The 26,119-nt window shown below is 47.6% G+C and overlaps 1 protein-coding gene across 1 annotated transcript in view; it reads right to left on the reverse strand.

The window, feature by feature from the left end:
- VAX1 (ventral anterior homeobox 1) overlaps window positions 1–26,119 on the reverse strand; it is a 141,234-nt gene that overhangs the window by 110,561 nt on the left and 4,554 nt on the right. Inside the window, exon 2 of the mRNA XM_086920292.1 lies at window positions 14,437–14,624. Coding sequence (XP_086776418.1) covers window positions 14,437–14,624 — 188 coding nt within the window. The remainder of the gene's footprint in view (window positions 1–14,436; window positions 14,625–26,119) is intronic.

Genomic DNA, 26,119 nt, shown 5'->3' on the forward strand with positions numbered 1-26,119 from the left:
GCCGCCAAGACCTGGAACACCCTCCCTTTCCACCTACAGCAGACACAGGACCTGCTAACTTTCAAAAGACTCCTCAAGATCTGGCTATTCGAGCAGTAGCAGCTACCCCCCCCCCCCCCCGGCGCCTTGAGACCCTCACTGGTGAGTAGTGCGCTTTACAAGTGTTCTGATTGATTGATTGATTATGATATGGGCGAGGGGTGCCTGTACACGTTGGGCTGAAGATAGATCCCTATGGGACTCTGCTGACCATCTTCTTGGGTATGAGGGGTGCCTGACTCGTTGAGTTCTGTTCGAGAGGAAGGAGTGGATCCATTTCCGGGCTGGTACTTGAATTCCTGAGTCCCAGAGTCTAGCAAGGAGGATGAGTGCGGCAATTTCACCTCGATCCATGATGGACCGGATGTCGTCTGTTGCTGCCAGGAGAGTGGTATCTGTGCTGTGGTGATTGCGTAACCCTGACTGGGTGGTGTCCATTAGGTGGTGCTGTTCTGGATGGGAGGAGAGTTGTCAGTTGATCTCTTTCGCCAGGACTTTGGATGGGAAAGGAAGGAGTGATATGGGTCTGTAGTTGCTGAGTTCTTTCGGGCTGCCAAGGGTTTCTTCAGGAGTGCTGTGACTTCTGTGTGTTTCCAGCTATCTAGCAAGGTTCCTCTAAGGATGGAGGATTTGATGATGGTGGGGAGGATGGCGCTGATCAGTGTTCTTCACAGGTTGTACATGTTATGATGGCAGAGGTCTGTGGGAGATCCTGAATGGAGGGTCTTCATGATTCCAGAAGTGTCTTCTGTGGTGAGGGGGTTCCAGTTTGTGAGATGGTGGGCGTTCCTGGTGGTGATGAGAGGTTGCCTGATGCAGGGTTTGGGGTGCAAAGTTATTGATAATGCTGAGTATTCTGTTGTTGAAGAAATCGGAGAGGTCGTTGCAGAGGTCCCGTGAGGGGGTAATGGAGTTAGTGGTTACTGGATTGACCTAATCTCTGATGATGTTGCAAAGTTGTTTCTGGGAGCTGGCGCAGGATTCTAGTCTCAGTACGAGGGCTGCTTTCTTGGCTTCTTGGATCTGGCTGTGGTACCTTCTGTACAGAACACCGAGGCCTACCCACCTGTGTATTACCTGCTCTTTACTACCAAACTATGAATTACCAGCTCTCTCTAACCTAGTTTGTATTGCATGGCAAATACCACTGAGTATTCAACACTGGTTATATTCAAATTTGTCTTACATGGCAGACCATGCATTATCCATCTCTCTAGCCGATAGCAGGGAGCATGTTATCGAGCGCACACCGCTGCAATCCTGTGTGATGTAGCGTGCTCGATTGTTACTGGAGTGACACCGTGGCTTGGCTGCACAAATGAGTGCCGCGGAAACTGTTCCGAAATCGTTTTGCAAAGTGTATTCAGTGAAGACAACATCCAGACATGGAGGCATGTGAGACCTGGAAATATATCAGGAACCCAGCTCAGTCTTCATACTGCAGGCTGGCCTCTGCAAACTTTTCATTGCGCTCACAAAATGTGAAAAAGTTTTCAGATTTGTTTTTCTGCAGGAGCTAAAAATATCTCGAGGGAGACACCAATTTCGCAAACAAGCCCCCTTGCAGGAATCTTATGTGACTTTCGAGCGCTTGGTGTGCTACACTTTTCATGAGAAATGGTGCATACCTTAGTATAGCCAAATGTTCGTTTCATTTTCGTGAACCCCCACAATTTCGTACAGGCCTTGCTGTAATCTACTCTAATTAAAAGCTGAAGAGTAGAGGTCGCCCCGGTGGAACATTTGCTGTTTATCGATGCAGCGCAGCCTATGGAAGGGGGGGGTGGGGGGGGGGGGAGGGGCGAGGGGGCGGTGCTGTTTCAAGAAGTTGCATGTCTGTCATAGGACAAGGCATCAGCTTATTTAGTAAATACAGAAATGAGGTAGTAAAGAAATGGAGCCAATGCTTTTTACAGAGATGTTATTATAGGGTCACGATCTTGGTAGCGTACATTATGGAATTTATATTTTTGCAAAATATGTTTTTGCAGTCTGTGTATTCATATGGAACCTCTCAGTGACCAAATTCCTGTTTTCTTAGTACCTACTTTCTAATTCAAATAAAATATATTGACAAAGCACACAACACTCCAATAGTTTCAACGTCACTATATGGAACATGCTTAAAGGTTGACATCATTATGCAAGTCTCTCTGAGATGCCTTTTAGGACTCAAATTTAGAGGGGTGGGCGGGCAACACTGTGTAACAGTTTTCATGCTGCACCTTTATAGCTTGTTTGCACAATGGAATTATTGTTTACCGTACGTTTGCACTTTAATGTGTATCCAGTATCCAGTCTATGCCTTAATGGATTTTATAGTTGATTTCGACATTGAATTATAAGGTCAATTGGATTTTAATGTATAACTATGAATGTAACAATAAATTGTTAAGGATACTTGTGAAGCTGTTTAAAATAGAAGCTCACAAATAGTTTTATAGTTATGGTGTGGCTCGTAACTACAGATTTGTCTTTTTATATCGGTGCCTACTATTTTTAGGAATGTGATAACGTTTTATATTCTGTCTTGTTTCTAAGTTGTTTTAATTACAATGATTTTTGTTAATCCAGCAATAAATAATGTATTCAATATTCTGTATATTCAGTGTAACTGTTTTCATGTGTTATTCACATAACTGCCTAAAAATTGTATACCCTCGTGAAATACTAGCTCAACAATAAACACGTTACTATATTAATGTGGTAAACATTGCTAGCGCAGCACTGCACTCACTGCGCACATCCAGTTTCATAGTTACCGTAATACATTTTCTGCTAGAATCAGATCTCCTGCAAGTTAAAATTACACAATAAGCATGAGAGTAAAGAAAACAGAAATTATGTATGATACGCCAACCCCAATAACTGGAGTTTATGCTAGCATACATAAATATACACCTGCATGTACCGTGTCATTTTTCTCTGATAAGTGGGTAATCATAAAAAACACACACATTTCTCTGTGGTTTTGGGCGTTAATATTTTTCTTAACCACATCAGCACTTCATCATGCAAGAGAGTTCAGGGAAGTCAGGTGTTCTATGCCTCACAGATGGATTAACTCAAATGAATAGTGAACCATGGAAGGGGTCTCAGGGAGGGCTTACTTCAGATGAGTCCCTAAGGACTCCCCCTGGACTGCCTACTTTTCAAAGTGATCAACAGGTGTGCTGGTTTTAGGGTATTTTCATGACTGTTTAGTGGACTAACCAGCAGGGCCAGATTGGGAACCCAGAGCAGCCCTGGCAATTTTCTCATACCGGCCCCTGGGAAAGCACTGCGTGACCCTGGGAGGCTGAAAACGCTTGCTTGCTGCTTTAGTTACTGGACCAGTGCTTAATTTGTAAACCAATAAGTGCCAGGGCTCTAGTCAGGAGGCCTCTGCAGCTCCCACCACCCATTGCCACTGCCAGCGTCGCCAATGACTGTACCTACGCAACTACTAACCAGCACGCTGCTACAAGTGTGACAGTTCAGCCTATTCCAGGTCCCCAAAGCTATAAAAATAGCTTGGGCAGCAAGTATTTGTTGTTTTTAATGCATATTGAATTAATAAACAATTGCTGATCTGCACATCTCTAAATTATACAAACAGTGCCACCATGTGGCAGCTGTCATAAGTAACTGTGTTGACAATTATGTGCCGGTGCTGAGCACTGGAACCCAGCATCTCAAATTAAACACTTCTGGGGGCCGATATTGCAGCACAGCTGAAAAACTGGCCCTCCATAACAAAACCGGCTCCCCAGCTGCAAAACCAGTCCCCACCATTCCAGCCTCTCTAGGAAACGCCTGATACGGCCTGTCCGACCCTGCCAACCAGGTATGTTTTTTGCAGACTAAGAGGTGTTTGGGGTTTTAGCACATCCTTCCCTCTTCTCAAGTTCTTATGGCTACTTTGGGTCAGGCCACAGTTTGTCTGTATCGTGGTTCTTTTGAGGCCATCATAGATTATCCGGGGGGAGGTGGGGGGGTGTTGATATGTACCTTTCACCAAGGCTTTCCTACATCTCCAGGGTCTCATGTTGGGCATACATAGGTCCAATTCTGAGAGCCTTGATTAACGAACAGGCTGAGGAGCAGCTACTGGGTGTCATGGTCTACTCCTGATAGCTATTTGGGTGGTCTGAGCCTTAGAGGTGAAAGAGCAGGGGCTAGGCTCCCGATTCTCATCTTAAGGGCTTTGTGTATGAGACCTGAAGATCAGACTGACTGGCATGCTCCTGAGGGCTCCATTCCTTCTGTGAATGCCCTCTGTACAACCTGAACATCAGAAATTGAGAAGCAGATAGTTGAATTGCCTGATATTCCTGTGATGCCTCTCTGTGTGACCAGGGTACATGGGCTGGGGAATAGTCCTGTCTGCTTTCCATTGTTCAATTAAGGAGTAAATCCTGGCTGTTCCATTCATTCTTTTGTGGATTCTTGCCTGGCCTGGGACTCGGTGGTGGAGGACGGGTCATAGTTGCCTTATTTTCTCCGATTACTCTCCACGCCTTACAAGTTTCAGTGGTTTGAATGCCCTGATGCTACCCTAATGGCTGAGATGATTTCCCTAGCCTAGGCAGCTCAATCTTCTCCTGTAATGTTGTTTTTCCATAGTATAAAGCTTAAAAACATTTTAGGAAGGGCATAAGGGTTTTGACCCCATCTGGATTATTTTAGCATCAAGAAGGTTGTGGAAAAGAGAAGCTTACGCTTTTTCTCTTTCGGTGGTCTATTTGGATTGGGTCAGGTTGGTGGAATAGGGGGTCCAGGGCTTCGGTATAAGAGATGTTAGCGTTGGGTTCCAGTTATCTGGCCACTGGTTTTTGACTTTATAACCTCTACATATCACATAAATGCATGATCTGTAAGAAAGTCGGATGTACCTATGTGAGTAATACCACTAATAACCATTTATAAAACTTACTAATTAATTTCTTTATTTAATTTATTTTACAGTGCTCGTCATCCCAATGTCTGGTGTCAGGGTGATTTTCATCGCCCATATAATATACAAAGTCGATGAAGCATGCAAAGAATGTTGCGTAAAACAATTAGGATTACGAGGAGTCAGAGCCACATATAATTTATTCTGGTAGGCATTACATGGTAAGAACGCTAGGTCTGGTGAAACTCAGGATTTAAAATGTATGTCTACAGAATGCAGTGGTGGAGGTTTTAAGCATTAATCGGTATTTATCACTAACATGAAACCCTTTCTTTAGCAACCTTAGAATAATAAAATCTTGTGAAAAAAAAACATGTGTTAATCTTGCATTCATTTTATTGGAGCTAGTTCATAACTTACTGTTGTATACTACAAGGATTATAATGTATGACCTGTAGGTAATAAAAGGAGGTCTGCGACCAAAGCAGTAACCTACTGAGCTTTCCTTTCCACATAAAATAAAAATGAGTAACCTGAATGTAACAGGTTGTGCTTTGCTACAGGCACATTAACCCTCCATACTATTTTATGAAGAGTCAAACTTGTGATTAGCTACCCACAGATCTCTCCTGCGGGTGTGTTACCAACAAGACATATCTTTCTGGAATAACACAGCAGAAATTGGTACAAAGAGATTTCTGTAGCAGATTCCTTAACCCCATAATATATTTTAAAACACTATCTGTTTGTAACCAACTAAGTAAGCCAGAACAGATTTACCTCCACATTTATCCTTCTTGGCAATTTGTATTTGGGGGTAGAGTTTTGAAAAAAGAAATCTATGAATTGGCAATCAGACACCATTCCACCCCATTGTAATTCTATCCCCTTTCTGCTGCCACACCCTGACTCGCCATTGATGGGCTCCCGGAGTATTTTTTTTTACATTTCCAGCACTGCTCTGGCCTGACAAGGTTTGAGGGATGCAACCTGAGCCTGATCCCAGCAGGCAAGAGAGAGGGAGCCTGAGCTTCTGTCTTGGGTAGGTTGAGAAATAGAGTGGGTTAAGCAGAATTGGCAGATTGAACCTAGAGGTAGGCTCGCCACTAAAAGTTCAAAGGCAGCTCTAGCTAGATGCCTCGCTCTGGCTCATCTTGAGTTCCTCTTGGATCAGCGACCCCAAAATGAGCCGAGCTTTCATGAGGCTTCTGCCGCCCACCCCCACACTTTAACCGCATGCACAACGAATTAAATACAAAGCAGTAACATTTAACGGAAAAAGAGTGAGAGAAGGAGTTAGCCATCTACTTGCTGAACTGCACAATATGAAACCGGAAAACCTGGGATCAATCTACGTTTCACTAAATTGTGTGATCTTAGGCAAACATTTTATTTAACCAATCTTCCTTTTCCTTCATTACCACACATGAGAGCGCCTTCAAATATGTGAGTTCAGTATGTGCACTCCACAAAAACCTCTTGTGTATGACGTAACAGATTATATTGTTATTCCATATACAGTAAAGACACATATTGCCATGCAATAATATAATCTAATGAACTAAAAAGCATGTTAAAAAGTACACTTTTTAACATTTTGGAGAGGTTTTCTCATAATTTTACCTAATGCATGTTGCATGATTTGCATGACAAATATTTTAATGGTTTTGCGCGTACAAAAACTCTTACAGCCAAGCCAGACCCTTTGCTGGGCTTTCAATCAGCTCTCCCTGTGAATTTATTGGCTCCCCCATCTCTAAGTGTGCCTACCCCTCAGTTTCAGCAGAGTCGAGGGAAGGTGCTTAAGGTCTTGTGTCAGCGGGTTTAAGGGAGGGTTTCTTGGTCCATGGTACCAGCAGGAAGGGCATCTGAACTCCTATCTTGGGTAGGTTGAAAATGTGGGCAACTAGGCTGTGGTCTCCGGAGGATCCATAGGGAGTGCCAGTCCTCCCTTCTTGGCTACATAGAAGGTGCGACTTAATCGACTCTGGTTTCAAAAGGCAGGGTTTGCAAGTGCAGGTGTCTGGAATAGTGTGGGACTCAGGGAGGTTGTTGGGGTTCGTGAGACTGTTAATTCCTTGGGTGCAGTGTAGGAAATGAGGGTGGTCCAGTCAGATCCCAGATCCGGCAGCTGGTATTTCGCAGGATCCTGTACTGGCTGGTGTGAAATATGTTGAATTTGTTCTGGTTTAATTTGCGGAAACCCGGACGCAATTAGCAGCGGCCACATGTTGTCTTCTTTCCGTTCTTAGCAGCAACGGGCCGAGAGTGAAGGGGCTTTCTTATTTTCACTTCCAGCTCAAACAGGGTTATCAGCCATCCTGTTGTTGGACTCTCATCCTGGCTGGGAGCTATCTGGAGCCTAACACCTAGATGCCAATGCAATGAAGGGGAACAAAGGAACATAACATGCTATCACTTCACAAGAGCATAAGGGAAGCTCTGATTTGGAGGCAGGTTTTTGACTTTGTTCAACACCTTAATGGAATAAATATGCATGTGCTGTAAGAATCTCAAATGTATTGGTCTGTATCAGTAATTGCACAAATAACAATTTAAATAGGTTTTACTGTTTTTTCTTATTAAATTATTTGATGGTGCTACACATTCCAGTGTAGGAGTCAGGGCGCTTTACACCAAACACACATATTATTCAGGAATCATACTAGTCTGTAAATCATTGTACAGGATGTGCTACAAAAGACAATGAGGGTTACATGGCATAGGAGTCCCCTATCCTCCTTACTGGTATGTGTTATAGTTTAAGAGTGCATGGTCAGTAGAAATAAAAGTCAGGATTTAAAAAATAGCAGAATGGTTGGGGTTGTCTGTATTATTAAAACGTAATTGTTACTCAAAACCTTAGAACTATTACAAATTAAGAACAAAAGAGTAAGGTTCTAACCCCATGCCTTCCAGTTTGCATGCAGCTCCTTGATGCTGGTTCATAGCTCACTGTGCTAAGCAACAAAAGGATATCTATGTCAAAAGATGTGACCCACCTACCTATCTACATAAAATACAAATGTGCATGTTAAACGATGTGCCTTGCATGGACACATTAACCCTCTATTATACTCCATGAGTCAAAACGATGACTAGGCAAAGCACAGATCTCTCACACGTACAATTAACCTTCAAAGTTATTTTACCTGTATTATTACTTAATGCGATTTCTTGGACTCACAAATATCTATGCAGCATCTGCCTTATTCCAATTAGGATATTTAGAAATGCAGCTTGTTTGTGACCAATTAAGTAAGCTAATGGACAAGAAGAGGGAATTTGCCCAGCTTGTAATAACACCAAAGAGGATATTGTTCACGTCTTATTCCTCTGCCCAGCCTATAGTACAATAAGGAGATGCTGGTTGGCACCGCTATGTAGAAGCCTTGGTTTAAGACAATGTGCACAAGCTGTCAGAATTTTAAGATATGACACCTCCCCCTCTATTGTGTTTGCGGTATCCCGTTTTTTATATGGTATGTGGCGCAGAAGACTCACTTTAATGAATTGCGACAATCTGTGATTAACTGGGATGTTTCGATACCATACTTTGATAACTTACTGTTTAATAACTTCTTAACCATGTATTTTTTAATTATTTATGTATTTTATTCCGTGTATGTACATATTTTATCTGTGCTTTTATGGTCTATGACCGCAATAAAGTTATCAAACTAGTAAGCTAAGTGTGATCTACTGTCACTTTCTCCTTGCCATTTTCTTTGTGATATAGTTTTAAAAAAACATACATGTATAGATTGACTCTCAGACTCCACTTTTCATTACTCCGCCACTTGTAACTTCAATACCTTTCTGCTGCCACCCCTTCACCCTCAATTTATGGATATCTGGAGTATTGTTTTTCTGATTCCAGCCCTGCTCATGTATCAGGTATGGTGGCAGAGTGTAATGGGAACTGCTGCCCTCTGGGTCTCAGAAATGATGGACTCTTTCCCTATCAGAGTCTGTTTTCAAAGATGATGGGTGTGACCTGCCTATCCAATCCCCAGGAAGCTAAGCGCAAGGCCCTGGTCTCCCTTATCTCGAGGGGAGTTGGTCAAGGCATGTGCATGATGGATGTTTTGGAGTCGTTGACATGCCCTGTGTCTCTGGGGGCTGGACAATGGACGTCATTTGGGGGTTCAATGGATGCTAGTGGCTCACACCCATACCTGTCAGGCAAGACAATGTATTCAATATTTGACACCTATGGGAGTTTTGCTGCTAGCCCTTGGTGCTCTATCAATGAACTGACGGCAGTCGCTTGGGGTCATCACAGGTTTTCACTAAGAACCCAATGCCCCCTCATGGTTCCTGTGTCTGCCTTGTACATGCTTGGGTGACTTTGACGTTATTTGTTGATTTCATATTGATTACTGGGGTTTTCATGCTCACTTCCTCTGTTTTCATCGGGGTCATGCACTCTTAATGCGCGTTCCAATACTAGCTCTGTGGCTGGTGACATGCCAGCGGTGGTGAGGTGGTGTCGTATCTCACACTGGTCTGTGCTGACTCACTTAGTGGGGGTTGAGCCTGTGCTCTCCTCTTCTCTGGGGGTCCTGCTTGTGGGGCCTGTGCTCTGCTCTCCTCTGGGGGTCCTGCTTGTGGGGCCTGTGCTCTGCTCTGCTCTCCTCTGGGGACCCTGCTTATGGGGCTTGTTCTCTGCTCTCCCCTCGGGGCCCTGCTTGTGGGGCCTGTTCTCTGCTCCCCTCTGGGGGCCCTGCTTGTGGGGCTTGTGCTCTGCTCTCCACCAGGGGTCCTCCTGGTGGACCCTGTGCTATCCTCTCCTCTTGAGGTCTTGCTGGTGGGGCCTGTGCTCTGCTGTCCTCTGGGGGTCTTGCTTGTGGGGTCTGTGCTCTCCTCTCCTCTGGGGCTCCTGCTGGTGGGGTCTGTGCTCTGGTCTCCTCTGGGGGGGCCTGCTTGTTGGGTCTGTGCTCCGCTCTCCTCTGGGGGGCCTGCTTGTGGGGCTTGTGCTCTGCTCTCCTCTGGGGGTCCTGCTAGTGGGGCCTGTGCTCTGCCCTCCTCTGGGGGTCCTGCTTGTGAGGCCTGTGCTCTGCCCTCCTCTGGGGCTCCTGTTGGTGGGGCCTGTGCTCTGCTCTCCTCTGGGGCTCCTGTTGGTGGGGCCTGTGCTCTGCTCTCCTCTGGGGCTCCTGTTGGTGGGGCCTGTGCTCTGGTCCTCTGTGGGGCTCCTGTTGGTGGGGCCTGTGCTCTGCTCTCCTCTGGGGCTCCTGTTGGTGGGGTCTGTGCTCTGCTCTCCTCTGTGGGGCTCCTGTTGGTGGGGCCTGTGCTCTGCTCTCCTCTGGGGCTCCTGCGGGTGGGGGTCTGTGCTCTGCTCTCCTCTGTGGGGCTCCTGTTGGTGGGGCCTGTGCTCTGCTCTCCTCTGGGGCTCCTGCAGGTGGGGTCTGTGCTCTGCTCTCCTCTGGGGCTCCTGTTGGTGGGGTCTGTGCTCTGCTCTCCTCTGGGGCTCCTGTTGGTGGGGTCTGTGCTCTGCTCTCCTCTGTGGGGCTCCTGTTGGTGGGGCCTGTGCTCTGCTCTCCTCTGGGGCTCCTGCGGGTGGGGGTCTGTGCTCTGCTCTCCTCTGGGGCTCCTGTTGGTGGGGTCTGTGCTCTGCTCTCCTCTGGGGCTCCTGCTTGTTGGGGTCTGTGCTCTGCTCTCCTCTGTGGGGCTCCTGTTGGTGGGGCCTGTGCTCTGCTCTCCTCTGGGGCTCCTGTTGGTGGGGTCTGTGCTCTGCTCTCCTCTGGGGGCCCTGTGGGTGGGGTCTGTGCTCTGCTCTCCTCTGGGGCCCTGCGGGTGGGGTCTGTGCTCTGCTCTCCTCTGGGGGCTCCTGTTGGTGGGGTCTGTGCTCTGCTCTCCTCTGGGGCTCCTGCAGGTGGGGTCTGTGCTCTGCTCTCCTCTGGGGGCCCTGCGGGTGGGGTCTGTGCTCTGCTCTCCTCTGGGGCTCCTGTTGGTGGGGCCTATGCTCTGCTCTCCTCTGGGGACCCTGCTTATGGGGCTTGTTCTCTGCTCTCCCCTCGGGGCCCTGCTTGTGGGGCCTGTTCTCTGCTCCCCTCTGGGGGCCCTGCTTGTGGGGCTTGTGCTCTGCTCTCCACCAGGGGTCCTCCTGGTGGACCCTGTGCTATCCTCTCCTCTTGAGGTCTTGCTGGTGGGGCCTGTGCTCTGCTGTCCTCTGGGGGTCTTGCTTGTGGGGTCTGTGCTCTCCTCTCCTCTGGGGCTCCTGCTGGTGGGGTCTGTGCTCTGGTCTCCTCTGGGGGGCCTGCTTGTTGGGTCTGTGCTCCGCTCTCCTCTGGGGGGCCTGCTTGTGGGGCTTGTGCTCTGCTCTCCTCTGGGGGTCCTGCTAGTGGGGCCTGTGCTCTGCCCTCCTCTGGGGGTCCTGCTTGTGAGGCCTGTGCTCTGCCCTCCTCTGGGGCTCCTGTTGGTGGGGCCTGTGCTCTGCTCTCCTCTGGGGCTCCTGTTGGTGGGGCCTGTGTTCTGCTCTCCTCTGGGGCTCCTGTTGGTGGGGCCTGTGCTCTGGTCCTCTGTGGGGCTCCTGTTGGTGGGGCCTGTGCTCTGCTCTCCTCTGGGGCTCCTGTTGGTGGGGTCTGTGCTCTGCTCTCCTCTGGGGCTCCTGTTGGTGGGGCCTGTGCTCTGCTCTCCTCTGGGGCTCCTGCTTGTTGGGGTCTGTGCTCTGCTCTCCTCTGGGGCTCCTGTTGGTGGGGTCTGTGCTCTGCTCTCCTCTGGGGCTCCTGTTGGTGTGGCCTGTGCTCTGCTCTCCTCTGGGGCTCCTGTTGGTGGGGTCTGTGCTCTGCTCTCCTCTGGGGCTCCTGTTGGTGGGGTCTGTGCTCTGCTCTCCTCTGGGGCTCCTGTTGGTGGGGCCTGTGCTCTGCTCTCCTCTGGGGCTCCTGCTTGTTGGGGTCTGTGCTCTGCTCTCCTCTGGGGCTCCTGCTTGTTGGGGTCTGTGCTCTGCTCTCCTCTGGGGCTCCTGTTGGTGGGGTCTGTGCTCTGCTCTCCTCTGGGGCTCCTGTTGGTGGGGCCTGTGCTCTGCTCTCCTCTGGGGCTCCTGCTTGTTGGGGTCTGTGCTCTGCTCTCCTCTGGGGCTCCTGCTTGTTGGGGCCTGTGCTCTGCTCTCCTCTGGGGCTCCTGTTGGTGGGGTCTGTGCTCTGCTCTCCTCTGGGGCTCCTGCTTGTTGGGGTCTGTGCTCTGCTCTCCTCTGGGGCTCCTGTTGGTGGGGTCTGTGCTCTGCTCTCCTCTGGGGCTCCTGCTTGTTGGGGTCTGTGCTCTGCTCTCCTCTGGGGCTCCTGTTGGTGGGGCCTGTGCTCTGCTCTCCTCTGGGGTTCCTGCTTGTTGGGGTCTGTGCTCTGCTCTCCTCTGGGGCTCCTGCTTGTTGGGGCCTGTGCTCTGCTCTCCTCTGGGGCTCCTGTTGGTGGGGCCTGTGCTCTGCTCTCCTCTGGGGCTCCTGCTTGTTGGGGTCTGTGCTCTGCTCTCCTCTGGGGCTCCTGTTGGTGGGGTCTGTGCTCTGCTCTGGGGCTCCTGTTAGTGGGGTCTGTGCTCTACTCTCTTTTTGAAGACCCTGCTTGTGGGTTCTATGCTCTGCCCTCCTCTGAGGGTCTTGCTTTTGGGGCCTATGCATGCTCTCCTCTGGGGGTTCTGCTGGTGGGGACTGTGCTCTGCTCTCCTCGGGGGGTTCTGCTTTTGGGGCCTCTGCTCTTCTCTCCTCTGGGGGTCTTGTTGTTGGGGTCTGTGCTCTGCTCTCCTCTGGGGTCCTGTTGGTGGGGTCTGTGCTCTGCTCTCCTCTGGGGCTCCTGTTGGTGGGGCCTGTGCTCTGCTCTACTCTGGGGCTCCTGTTGGTGGGCCCTCTGTTCTACTCTCCTCTCCTCTGGGGGTCCTGCTTGTGGGGCCTGTGCTCTGCTGTCCACCGGGGGTCCTGTTCATGGGGCCTGTGCTCTGCTCCCCTCTGGGGGCTCAGCTTGTGGGACCTGTGCTCTGCCCTCATCTGGGGGCCCTGCTTGTGGGGCCTGTGCTCTGCTCTCCTCTGGGGCTCCTGTTGGTGGGGCCTGTGCTCTGGTCCTCTGTGGGGCTCCTGTTGGTGGGGCCTGTGCTCTGGTCCTCTGTGGGGCTCCTGTTGGTGGGGCCTGTGCTCTGCTCTCCTCTGGGGCTCCTGCAGGTGGGGTCTGTGCTCTGCTCTCCTCTGGGGGCCCTGCGGGTGGGGTCTGTGCTCTGCTCTCCTCTGGGGCTCCTGTTGGTGGGGCCTATGCTCTGCTCTCCTCTGGGGACCCTGCTTATGGGGCTTGTTCTCTGCTCTCCCCTCGGGGCCCTGCTTGTGGGGCCTGTTCTCTGCTCCCCTCTGGGGGCCCTGCTTGTGGGGCTTGTGCTCTGCTCTCCACCAGGGGTCCTCCTGGTGGACCCTGTGCTATCCTCTCCTCTTGAGGTCTTGCTGGTGGGGCCTGTGCTCTGCTGTCCTCTGGGGGTCTTGTTTGTGGGGTCTGTGCTCTCCTCTCCTCTGGGGCTCCTGCTGGTGGGGTCTGTGCTCTGGTCTCCTCTGGGGGGCCTGCTTGTTGGGTCTGTGCTCCGCTCTCCTCTGGGGGGCCTGCTTGTGGGGCTTGTGCTCCGCTCTCCTCTGGGGGGCCTGCTTGTGGGGCTTGTGCTCTGCTCTCCTCTGGGGGCCCTGCTTGGGAGGCCTGTGCTCTGCCCTCCTCTGGGGCTCCTGTTGGTGGGCCTGTGCTCTGCTCTCCTCTGGGGCTCCTGTTGGTGGGGCTTGTGCTCTGCTCTCCTCTGGGGCTCCTGCTTGTTGGGGCCTGTGCTCTGCTCTCCTCTGGGGCTCCTGTTGGTGGGGCCTGTGCTCTGCTCTCCTCTGGGGCTCCTGTTGGTGGGGCCTGTGCTCTGGTCCTCTGTGGGGCTCCTGTTGGTGGGGTCTGTGCTCTGCTCTCCTCTGGGGGCCCTGTGGGTGGGGTCTGTGCTCTGCTCTCCTCTGGGGGCCCTGCGGGTGGGGTCTGTGCTCTGCTCTCCTCTGGGGGCTCCTGTTGGTGGGGTCTGTGCTCTGCTCTCCTCTGGGGGCTCCTGTTGGTGGGGTCTGTGCTCTGCTCTCCTCTGGGGGCCCTGCGGGTGGGGTCTGTGCTCTGCTTTCCTCTGGGGGCCCTGCGGGTGGGGTCTGTGCTCTGCTCTCCTCTGGGGGCCCTGTGGGTGGGGTCTGTGCTCTGCTCTCCTCTCGGGGTCCTACGGGTGGGGTGTGTGCTCTTCTTTCCTTTGGGGGTCTTATTGGTGGGGCCTGTGCTCTGCTGTCCACCGGGGGTCCTGTTGGTGGGGTCTGTGCTCTGCTCTTCTCTGGGGTCCTGTTGGTGGGGTCTGTGCTCTGCTCTCTGGGGGGACTGCTTGTGGGGCCCGTGCTCTGCTCTCCTCTGGGGGTCCTGCTGGTACGGCCTCTGCTCTGCTCTCCTCTGGGGGTACTGCGGGTGGGGTCTGTGCTCTGTTCACCTCTGGGCCTTGAGTGTGGCCTTCGAGGATGTGGACCGGGGTGTGCCGGAGGCTTGGCTTCGCCTTACCTGAGTCTCGGAGAGGTTGAGTTGCCGGGCCAGCTCGGTCCTCTCCCGGCCCACCACATACTGACACCGCTGGAACTCCAGCTCCAGCCGGTAGAGCTGCTCGGCCGTGAAGGAGGTCCTGGTCCGCTTGGGCCGGTCCAGGTCCAGGCCTTTGGGAAGGATGATCTCCCGGATGGAGCCTTTGGCATCTGGGGAAGGGGAGAAGAGAACTGTGAGTCAGAAGCATTCATCAGAACCCCTCAACGGGGGACGCGCGGCCTGTGCAGGGTACAACACTAACTAACACTTGCATACCCACCTAAGTGTTCAGCTCGCTTTTGACTTCCCAAATATGTCAACTAGCTCTCTCGCACATATTTACACGCACGCACCTCTCCACCCCGACCCTTCCAGACCCCGACCCTCTTTTTACCCCATCGCACTTCCTTTCGCCAACTCGTTACCCTTGTCGATCGGTTTTCAGACAAGTGGACGAACAGACCGAGAGACAAAGAGACTGAGAGAGCTGCAGTTAGATCACACAGAAAGACAGCTGGGCAGACAGATAGGCACACATATAGAATATGACAACTAGCTAGACAGAGATGGAGGCAGGCAAACAAAGAGAGATGCAACAAACCAGACTCGCACTCAAACAGACGGACGGTGTCAGGCAGATAATAAGATAAAAGTTGAAAAAAGACAGGCAGAGAAATAGAAGGAGACAGACAGACAGACAGAGAGAGAGACAGAGAGATAGATAGATAGATAGATAGATAGATAGATAGATAGATAGATAGATAGATAGATAGATAGATAGATAGATAGATAGATAGATAGATAGATAGATAGATAGATAGATAGATAGATAGATAGATAGATAGATAGATAAATAAATAAATAATCGGGCGATAGGCAGACTGTCGAGAATAGACAGGCAGAAAGACAGATTGCCGGCAGACAGACTGACAATTCCATCCATAGAAACACAGGTAGGTAGATAGACAGGAACAGAATGACAAGTAAGCTGTCTCACGTGGACACACTGTTCTTATCTTGGCAGAGGGCCTTACTGTGAACTTGTTCAATCATGGATACAAACATTACTCGGTGATGTACTATTTTCTTCTCCATGCAAACAGGGTTGGTAATAAACATGTCCTTACCCCACCGGACGGATGTTGTCATTACGCAGCGCTCTAATACCCGCGTCTGACTCAAAACGTCCAATCACGCGCCTCAGGACCCCATCATAGCCACTTTTCGACCGCACGGCGACATATATTGTACTCAGAGCAATTAGACACTGTAATAAGCAGCATTATTAAGGCTAATATAAGGAAGTTATTATACGATTGCAGGGTTATAAATAGACCAAATGTTATTTTGTGCTATTTACTATGAAACAGGACGTTATCGCACGTCACGTATGACAGAAGGTTCTATCTTGCACTATTTTCTATCAACCGGGCGCTTCCGCTTTCTAATATTAAACGGGGCTAAACCTAACAATATATTTTAGTCAAGAGTGATTTATCTTGCGGTTGTTCTAGCCCTATATCTACATAATGCTATTAAACTCGTTTATATTTTGTTACCTCCTTTAAAGGCAGAGTATATGATTCATGATTAAAAGGTGCTAGTGCTACACTTTTATTTTCAAAAACCGTTTTTATCGTTATTTTTTATATTAGACAGAGCTTTAGGATCTGAGCATTACATTTAAGGAGGGATTTGCCCTTTGACTAATAAATAAGGCTTTATCTCAAAAGTGTCTAATTGTGCATGTAGCGCTCCTTACTATCTTTCCGCCTTCGCGGTGCTAGACTGGTGTTTGGACTGGAACGGCTCAAGTCGTGCTGGCGGAAGGTACATTTATATTTCAGACCCCGGTTTCTGGCACTAGGATGGTCGTGAGTAAAAAAAAAAAAAGGGAGGGGGCCTCCGATCCTTTCTTGAGGGTGCGGTAGGTACGCCCTCTATTAGTAAAGACTATGTAAAGCTGAGTGTCCTCGTGGCCTTTATAAAGGCTAACAAGCTCGGTCAATCACATAGGTCTGGGCTCAAGTTGTTCCCACAGCTGTGTACTATCAATAGAGCAGCAAGTGCAGTGGCACCGGATCTTAGGGAAGTGAGGGGTCCACTGCAGCCCAATTACGAATGTATTTTACTTTTCTTTGCTTGTATTGGTGCCTATGGTACCATGGCTACGGTGGCCGACTCGGGGCCCCAACAATGCTCTAATATTTATTATCATTCATTCTTTTTAACGCCGAGGGCTCTGTTGCGCGTTAGAGAGACCCTTCGACCTGCTTCTTTTTATTGCTTATTCCCTTACTTCATTCAGTTGTTTTTTTTACATGTGTCACCTGTGCCAGCAACTGTAACCGGGCTCTAACATATTTTTTCATTACCAGTATGGCTCTCGTGCAATAATTGAGCATTTAAGAAGGCCTCGTTGTGGGTTAGTTCTTCATCACATAGTGCCCTGCCCGACACTTTGTGTATCCGTAATCCAGGCGCTGTATTGCACAATTAAATTATCATCAGGGTGCCTTCTTCTAAGTACTGATGAAACAGGCCTCAACTTTCAGAATATCGCTCTGCTCTCGGCATTCACCCACCGGTCCAGCATCGAGGCGCTCTTGAGATACAGGGGGATTCCCTCTTCCCTGATATTATAATACAGAGGGCTCCTTATCACGCGTTATTATCATGTCCGGTATTATAAACCAGTCCTCATGCGAAACCTATTTGAGCTGCAGCGATTTTGTAAACAATTATCATATAGCGGGCTCTCTGGCGTAAATACATAGGGGCTTATTTACAAGCCTCTTGCGCCAATTTTGCGTCATTCTAACTTGGGAAAAGTGATGTGAGGGTGGCGCAAAGGGGCTTGTAAATAAGCCCCATAGTATGTGCGGCCATCTCGTAAAATACTGCGACACACAGAGCTCCTTCACGTAGAGCAGTGTCATACATTAATGCTTTATCATGCGACATAGATAGATCCATCATAAACCGGACCCCATCGCGCGCAATATCTTCTGAAAACAGAAGTATGTGTGCACAGTGGTATATACTATTTATATTAGGCGCACTATTCCCATAAAATGAGCTCTAACAAGTACAATATTATAAAACAGCGCTCCAACATGTACAATAGTATTATGTGCCAGAGCACTGTGTGCACAACATTATTAGCTACGTCTACCATGCACAATATTATTACAAAACAGAGCCCTGCCATTCACAATATAATAAACCAGAGCACTGTGTGCACAACAAAATCAGCAAACTCTAGCATGCCCGATATTACTACAAAACAGTGCTCTAGCATGCACACTACTATTATAAAACAGAGCTCAAGCATGCACAATATTATTACAAAACAGAGCCCTGCCATGCACAATATAATAATAAACCAGAGCACTGTGTGCACAACACTATCAGCAAATTCTACCATGCACAATATTATTATAGAACAGTGCTCTAGCATGCACAATACTATTACAAAACAGAGCTCTAGCATGCACAATATTATTACAAAACATAGCTCCAACTTGCACAATATAATGTACCACAGCACTGTGTGCACAACACTATCAGCAAAATTCTACCATACACATTTTTTAAATGGAGCCCTCCCATACACAATATTACAGAACAGATCTTCACCATGCACACTATTCTTATAAAACAGAGCTCTTTCATACAAAACAGTATCATAAAACAGGCGCTATCCCTCTCAACATTTTGTAACAAAACTCTTCCAAGCACACTATATGCATACAAAGCTTCATCGTGCACAATATTATAAAGCAGAGCCTTAACGTGGACGCTGTTATAACGTAGAGTTCTATTCTGCACAGTATATAAAAAAGGATTGGCAAAGCCAATAGGTCTGGATGTAATGTGCAAACGTATGCAAAATGAACCTCTGTCTACCTATGTTACCGCATAAAAGCCAGACTTCTTGGATTTGCCAATACTTGTTTATAAGTGTATATGGCGCGCAACCGCAGACAAAGTGCAAGTTCTGACCGAAATACTTTTAAAAGCCTGCTGCTGTGAACAGAAAGGATTGCTTAAGTTACTACGCAGAACGCACGTATGAAGTCATCTGATGTGTGGATTCGCTGTACTTCTGCGATGTAATATTGTCCTTTATGCATTACATTGCAAGCCCTCAGCAGGAGGTGGCGTGATACACCAAATAGCCAATAGTAAAAGGTGAGGGACTAACTCTTCTATGGCGAGCCAAAGCACGCTTCATATATATTTCACTGCATTGGCAAGGGTTCTAAAGAAGAAAGAAAACTACTAAGCTAGTCCTAAAAAAAACAGGGCTCTGTAAATTACATTCTTATTATAAAGCAGAACTCTAACGAGCACACTATTATGCAACTGAACTCTATTCAGGCACACTATAATCACGAAAGAGTTTTGTCAAGCACAATATTAAAAACACACACTTCTGGAAAATAATATACAAGAGTGACCCAGCTCCGTCCAGACAATATTATATATCAAACGTTTACACCGGAGTCCTGTAATTTACACTTTTATAAAAAAAAAATAAAAAAAAAAGTTCTGTCAAGCACTTTGTTATCATGTAACAGAGCATATTAGCATAATATTATCATGAAACACAGTTCTACCACGCACAATGTTATCATACCGAGATCTGCCGTGCACACAATTATAAAATATAAATGTACCACGCACAATAGATTAAAAATAGCTATATCAAACATAAGAGTAGAAAAAAATCGAGAAACAGTGCACTTCTGCGCATATTATTATAAAGCAGAGCACTATAATGCAGAGGATAATCAGAAAAGAATCTCTGCCAAGCACTTAAATAGAAGAGCTTTACTATGCGGAATAAAATCATAAAACATTTCTCTCTGTACCTAAGACCTCAGACGTACACATGAACACTAGGATTCTAAAACTGCTCTGTCGGACACAATATTATAAAACCGGGCTCTGTCACACCTCACGCTGTCGCAGCTGCTCTGGCCCGATGACCCCACTTGACCTCGCGCTTGGACGCATCACGCACTGAGCAGGAAGCGGTTCCACGCAAGGCTCTGCCGCGCGCAGTGTGAAGGTGACGTAGAAAGAGCCCTCGTGCGCACACTGCGCGTGGCAGAGCCCTGCGTGCAACCGCTTCCTGCTCAGTGCGTGATGCGTCCAAGCCAGCGCCGAGAAGTTTAGTTTAGCGTCAGTGCACTCTACAAATAGAAGTGTTTATTATATCACACATTATAAACAGGGCTCAATTGTGCACAATAGTACATACAGGGCTCAGCCTTATCCATTTGTACCTTTCAACAGAGTTGTTCCTTTCACGTCGTTTCCACGCGAGGTTAAAGTTTTCACGGTGTTATTATATAGGAAGCTATATGTAACAGTCCATTTGGAGGGCATGACTTGCACAATATTGTCACCGATTGAACACCCTGTGATGCAAAACTGTTCTTATATAGGTATTCTTATACACAGGTCTATCATTGAATACATATATGGCTCTATCAGACGCAGGTTCATCACGCATGATTATTTCATAAACGGAATTAAAGCATGCATGCAGGGCTCTATCTTGCCCAATACTATTACATACAGGACACTGTCCTTACCACTATTATCATATAGTTATTATCATATACAATATTGCCATACTGGACTCTTCCATAGACACATATAGCATATAGGATTCTTTCATAGGACTGTATCAGATACAGGTTTATCATGCGGGATAATTTATTATCGCATATGGGGCTCGAGGCTGTGCAGATAGGACACTGTCATGAACACTATTGTTATGAAGGTATTGTCATAAAGAGCTCTGTCATGTACAATATTGTCATATAGGACTCTGCTGTGCACATATGTGGTATACTGATTTTTTTCGTGGGTGGAATGAGTGCAAGTTAGACCCCTGTCGTGCAAAATACTATCACAGACGGGACGTTGTTATGCAATATTAACGTCTGCATAGTATTAAATAGCGATCTTCATAGACTACATTATCTCAGAGGGCTCTATCAGGTACATATTTAGCATGCTTGATTATTTCATGGACAGATTTATCTTATGCAGGGCCCTGCCTTGCACAATATAATTAAATGCACAATATTATCATGTAAGTATGATCAAAGAGAGCTTTATCAAAGGCAATATATTAATATTAGCCCGTGTTTAGCTCTTTTGCCTCCGTGATTCTAGCCTTCAAATCATTATGAAGGAAGGGGGCTCCATGTTGAAGCCCCCGGGCATTAAGGCATAGGCCAGTGGGCGGGTGAGTTGGGCCACAAAGGCAGTTCATGCCTTTAAGGGGCGAGCGAAGCCTTCATTTGAATGGAGTTCACTTGTCTGCAGATGGCTACGAGTTGTTTAATAATATTCTTCTTGCTGTTGCTACAAAACAGCTCTCCCCAGCTCAATAGATGAGGCTGGACTGGTGAGTGGGTGGCACCAATGACCAGTTAACCATCGCTGACTGGGGGGGGTAGGTGTACAACTTCATGGTTGGTCACAGGGGTGGTAGACACCTTGACATCTGACCCAACAAAAAGGCCAAGCGAATTTCAGATTCAGCTCTAGTTATTTTCCCAGCAGTGCTAGTGGCGCAGCAATGTGCAGGAGGGTTGGGGTTTCGTTACTATAGCGACTACCCCCAACTCTCCACAGGTGCTCTTTAACAGTGCCTGTGGAATTCGGAAGATTGAACTTGCACCAGGGGACTAAGATATAGGCCAGTTGCTTAGACCCATCTTCTAAATGGAGCTATAGGGGACCCTATTTTGCGTTCCTCTGGCATTGTTTAAGGCACAACTTGCTAGTTGGTCCAAGGTGGCTCCCCTGGTATGGGGTAGCAGCAGAGTACTATGGCCACTAGGGGAATCTGAGGGAGCAGGTCAAATTTTCATGGGGATATTGCTTGAAGGGCCAGCCGGATGGTTAACCATACTTTCAGGAAACTTCAGGGTGGACATATTATGTTTAGCCTTGTATTGATATTGATGTTCAAAATATATGATATAAATATGAGGGAGTGTGTCAATATCAAGAAATGTTTCTTTATTTATTTATTTTTGATATTTCTAAAGCGCAGCAAATACCCTCGGGCATCTTGGCGTGTCTTTTTAAAAATAAATACGGCTTGAGCATTTTTAATGGTAAAAACTAAGCCTGGTGGTCTCAGGCTGCTTCATTGGTTTGTTGCAGGTGTCTGGTTGGGTTGGGCACGGAGTTGGTTTTTGGTAGTCACCCACATGTCTTCCACCCTTCAACCTCGGTTGGCCGATCTCCCATGAGCAAAGGGGCTCCATGTTGGATCCCCCAGCATTTGTGCTAGGCCTAGAGGGAGGTGGCGCCCAATGGTAGTTCTTGCCATGGAAATAAAATGTCAACCCTTCAACAGGAACTTGGAGGGGTGGTAAGGGGGGCTACAAAGCCGGTGGACACCCACCCCAGTTTGATGGACTGCGGGCGAGCAAATTGGCCGACCAGGAGCAGCAGCAGATCCTGATGCAACCAGTATTTAAGCCAGGAGGGCTGGGTCAGGGTCAAAGTCTATGGTCTACGATGAACTGCTGCCGCCTCAACAATCCCTGCAGCTTGACTGCTTGCGTCCTCGGCTGAAGAACGGCATCTTTGTTTTACCCACCCACACATCTCTTTTTGCTATGTTTTCTTGTTTTGCTAGGTTTACTTGCAGGAGTATGATTTCTATTGTGCATGGTCCCTGTGTTTTTTTTCTGCACTACTGTCACATTTACGGGGGGAAAGTCATAGTTGTTCACAGGCTAGGTAGACACCTAAGCATCTTACCCTATAGGACAAGGCTAATTCCAGATTTGGCTCTAAATATTTCCCCAAGGCGGGGCAGTGGTGTGCAGAAGTGTTGACGTTTTGACCCTACAGCAACTAGTCCTTGGCTCTCCGTTGCTGCTACTTTAATAGTTTGCTAGTGGTGATTTGGAAGAAAAGACTTGCACCAGGGGACCAAGATATGGCTCACTTTAAAAGGTTTATCTTCCAAAGGGAGCCAGAAGGGGTCCCACTTACTGGTTGGTATGGGAGGAGCTGCGGAGTTTGCCTTGCCAAAGTACTAAGACAGGGCCCTGAGGGGCAATCTAGGGGTCCAGCTCAAATTTTCATGGGGATAGTGCTTGAGGGCCTGCGGGTGGTTAACTATGATTTTACAAAATTTTGTATGGACATTTTATGCTAAGCCTTGTATTGATATTCAATGTACATGATGTAATTATTGTGAAGTGCGTCAATAGCAGGCAATTTAGCTTATTTGTCTTTTGAAAACTAATTACTTCCTGAGAATGTTTAACTCTAAAAAACACGTTTGGCGTCCTCGTTCTACTTCATTGCTTCACTGTAGGGGTGTGTTGGGCACAGGGTTGCTTTATAGCATTCACCAGCATTTCATCCCCATGCAATCGGTGATGTCTTAATGATTTTAGAGGCCTCGGCCAAGAAATGCTTCAGGGGCCCCTGTTTGGAACAACTTTGAATTTTATTATTTATTTTCTGTTAATTCATGATCCCAGACATAATTGAATCATATCTGAAAGACTGAGATACAGAAAAAGACAAAAATAAAAACAAATTATAAGGTCTCTTTACCTAGGGCTTTTTGGAAGGTGGGGTCCCTGGGCAACTGCCGACTTTGCCCATGGGTCCATGGTCTATTCACTAGTGTCTTTTACATTCTAACTCCTGACAGTGCCCTAGAGTGCTCAGAAGCATCAATATTGAACGATTGGCAGTTTTAAAACCCCATACATCAAAACAAATAAACATGCATGGCTGTATTTCTTGGAAATTCTTTTTTTTAGGTAGCGCTTTCTTGTGTGTAATAAGATCACCTAGCACTCTGTCATGGACAGCGTTAACATGCAGGGATCTGCAATGGAGTTGGGTAATACTAGCGCCTATATTAAGCGTGTGATGTGTGATAAATATACATTATTACCCGAGGGATTTCCAGCACTCAATATTATCACACATGCCTTTACCAGTCATGCTATTATCGCATGCAGGGCACTATTGTGCATAATATCACAGCAGGGCTCGACAGTTCACACTATCATTATAGGATCTACCCTTTCTTGCACAACAGCTTCACGCAGGGATCAATCGGCGACAATGTTATCCTACACATGGCTTTACCATCTGCCATATCACCATATACTCAGGGCAATATTGATACTGAGGGTTCTGTCAGGCACAATGCTGTCTTAAAGGGCTACATCGTGTGCGATATTAGTGTACCTTTAGGGCTTTTCCTGCACAGGGGTATACATCATGAGTCTGTGGTGCACAGTGTATTATACAGGGCACCAAATACACAACCTGAACAGAAACTGGGCTCTACCATGCAGAATGTTATCCCGCAGAGCTCCACCGGGCACCACATCCAATCTACCACCATCCATTCCCCTGTCAGGCACGGTATTATCACACAGGACTCTACTTGTACTGAGGCACAGTATTATCACACAAGACTCCACCAGGCACTTAGACACAGTGTTACCATATAGGACTCCACCAGGCACAGTTTTATCATAAAGGAATTCTCTTCGCACTGAGGCACAGTGTTATAATACAGGACTCCACTAGGGCCTGAGGCACAGTATTATCACAAAGGACTACACCAGGCACCGAAGCACAGTGTTATCTTACAGGACTCCACCAGACACAGTATTATCACGCAGGACGCCACCGGGCACTGAGGCAGAGTTATCATGCAGGACCCCATTGGGCACTGAGGCACAGTATTATCACACCGGTTCCCACTGGGTACGGATCAGCGTTGTCATCATACAGGACTTCACCAGGCACAATAGTATCACACAGGACTCCACCGGGCAGTGAGGCACAGTGCTATCATACAGGACTCCCAGGCACAATGTTATTACACAAGGCTCTGTCCATGCAAAATGGAAATACAAGGTTCAATCAGGCGAAGCAATTCGAATCAGGGTCTGCCTTGTAAAGATATTGGTAGACGTGGTCCAGTCCAGTAAACTGTTTCCATGCCTGACGCCACCAAGCACAGTATTATCATACAGCACTCAGGATTCCACCAGACACAGTGTGAGTTACATGGCTCTGTCGGGCAAAATACAACACACAGGTTCAGTCGGACGCAGTATTGTGCTACAATGTATTACCACGCAAATCATGACCATACAGTGTACAAAATATGACCACAGCGGGTTCAGTCGGACACAGTATAGTGCCACATGGCTATGTCGTGTAATATATATGATCACAGCGGGTTCAGTCGGGTACAGTAGTAGTGTGATACATGGCTTTACCATGCAAAATATGACCTCACGTGGTTCAGTCAGGCCCAGCACTATAGTCACTACATGCCTCTACCATAAAAAACATGAGCAAAGAGAGTTCAGTCAGACCCAACAATATTGTACAGTGGTCTACGAAACTTTATTAAATGAAATGCAGTCCCGCGTACACTGTTATTGCATGGGGCTCTGTCGAGCAAAGCCCAGCAGTGCAAATACATATGATACGGGGATCTCTCGGAAACGCTTTTATCGTGTAAAGGGCTTTATTATTAACACAACTCTACTGTCAATGGTGCTCACTGCTGTGCAACATATGTCTCTAGAAATGTGAGTTTCGATGCACCATTAAGTTACTAAATACAAATAGATAGTGCATTATTTTAGTGCAAAATATTCTTCACGCACACACCTGTGGTAAGAGAGCTGCAGCTCTCTGTATTTAACACTATTTCGATTTATAGCGCTAACCAGGCGCTATTTGAAGACTGAACACGTTTTTGAAGTTGTGTTTGTTATAAGGATAAGGCAAGGGCCTTTCACGCTACGGGAGTCCTATTAATGACTGTTCACTGAGGCACTTACACTGTTTTAGGACTGGAAATAGGACCGCCATGTCCATGTTGCGCTTTCACCACTGAACGTCACACACATAGTTATCATTTAATTATTCAGATTAACAATAGTACACCCTTCATTCTCAAGCAGGGATTTTCGTGCACTTTATTATCTTCGAAGCCGCGTTTGTAAGGCACTTCACCGCCATAGACGGGTGTTAATCTGGCGTAGTGTCATCTCTAAAGGCAGGTTTAGCAGTCACTTTAATATCTATAAATACGGTTTAAAGGGCACTGTCTGATGATTAAACTGGCCTTTATGGCATGGCACGGTTGGGGTTTAGGGACAATATTTTGTGATTAAAGTGGTCTCTGGTATGCCCTTTATTACCATTAAAGATGTGTTTCGGGCTCTTCATAATCAATAAAGGTCCTTCGCTCGGGTGCTTAATGCACATACAACATCTATGTGTGGGGCTCTGCTTATCGATAAACAGGCGGGCACTGGGCACTCTCCACCCGGCAGAAAGCTGTGTAATGGTGTTGTTTCATTTCCCGAAACCACGTGAAGCAAACTCGTTTTTTATCAAACAGTTGAGCACCGGGCACTACAGTTTCAGTAAATATGACAGGCCCGTGCCCCGTATTAGAATTGAACCCGTAGTTAGTGGACAATTCGTCAGCAAACAGGTCTTAACCGAGAAGTTTTGCGATCACCTACAGGGCTCGGACATGTCCCGAAGTGTCGGCCGTTTGGCGGCACTTTAATGTGAGTGCCCGTCACATGACTGTGCATGATTTAACATGGCA

Source organism: Lissotriton vulgaris, chromosome 5 (genome assembly GCF_964263255.1).
Source record: "Lissotriton vulgaris chromosome 5, aLisVul1.2, whole genome shotgun sequence".
NCBI classification, from domain to species: Eukaryota; Metazoa; Chordata; class Amphibia; order Caudata; family Salamandridae; genus Lissotriton; species Lissotriton vulgaris.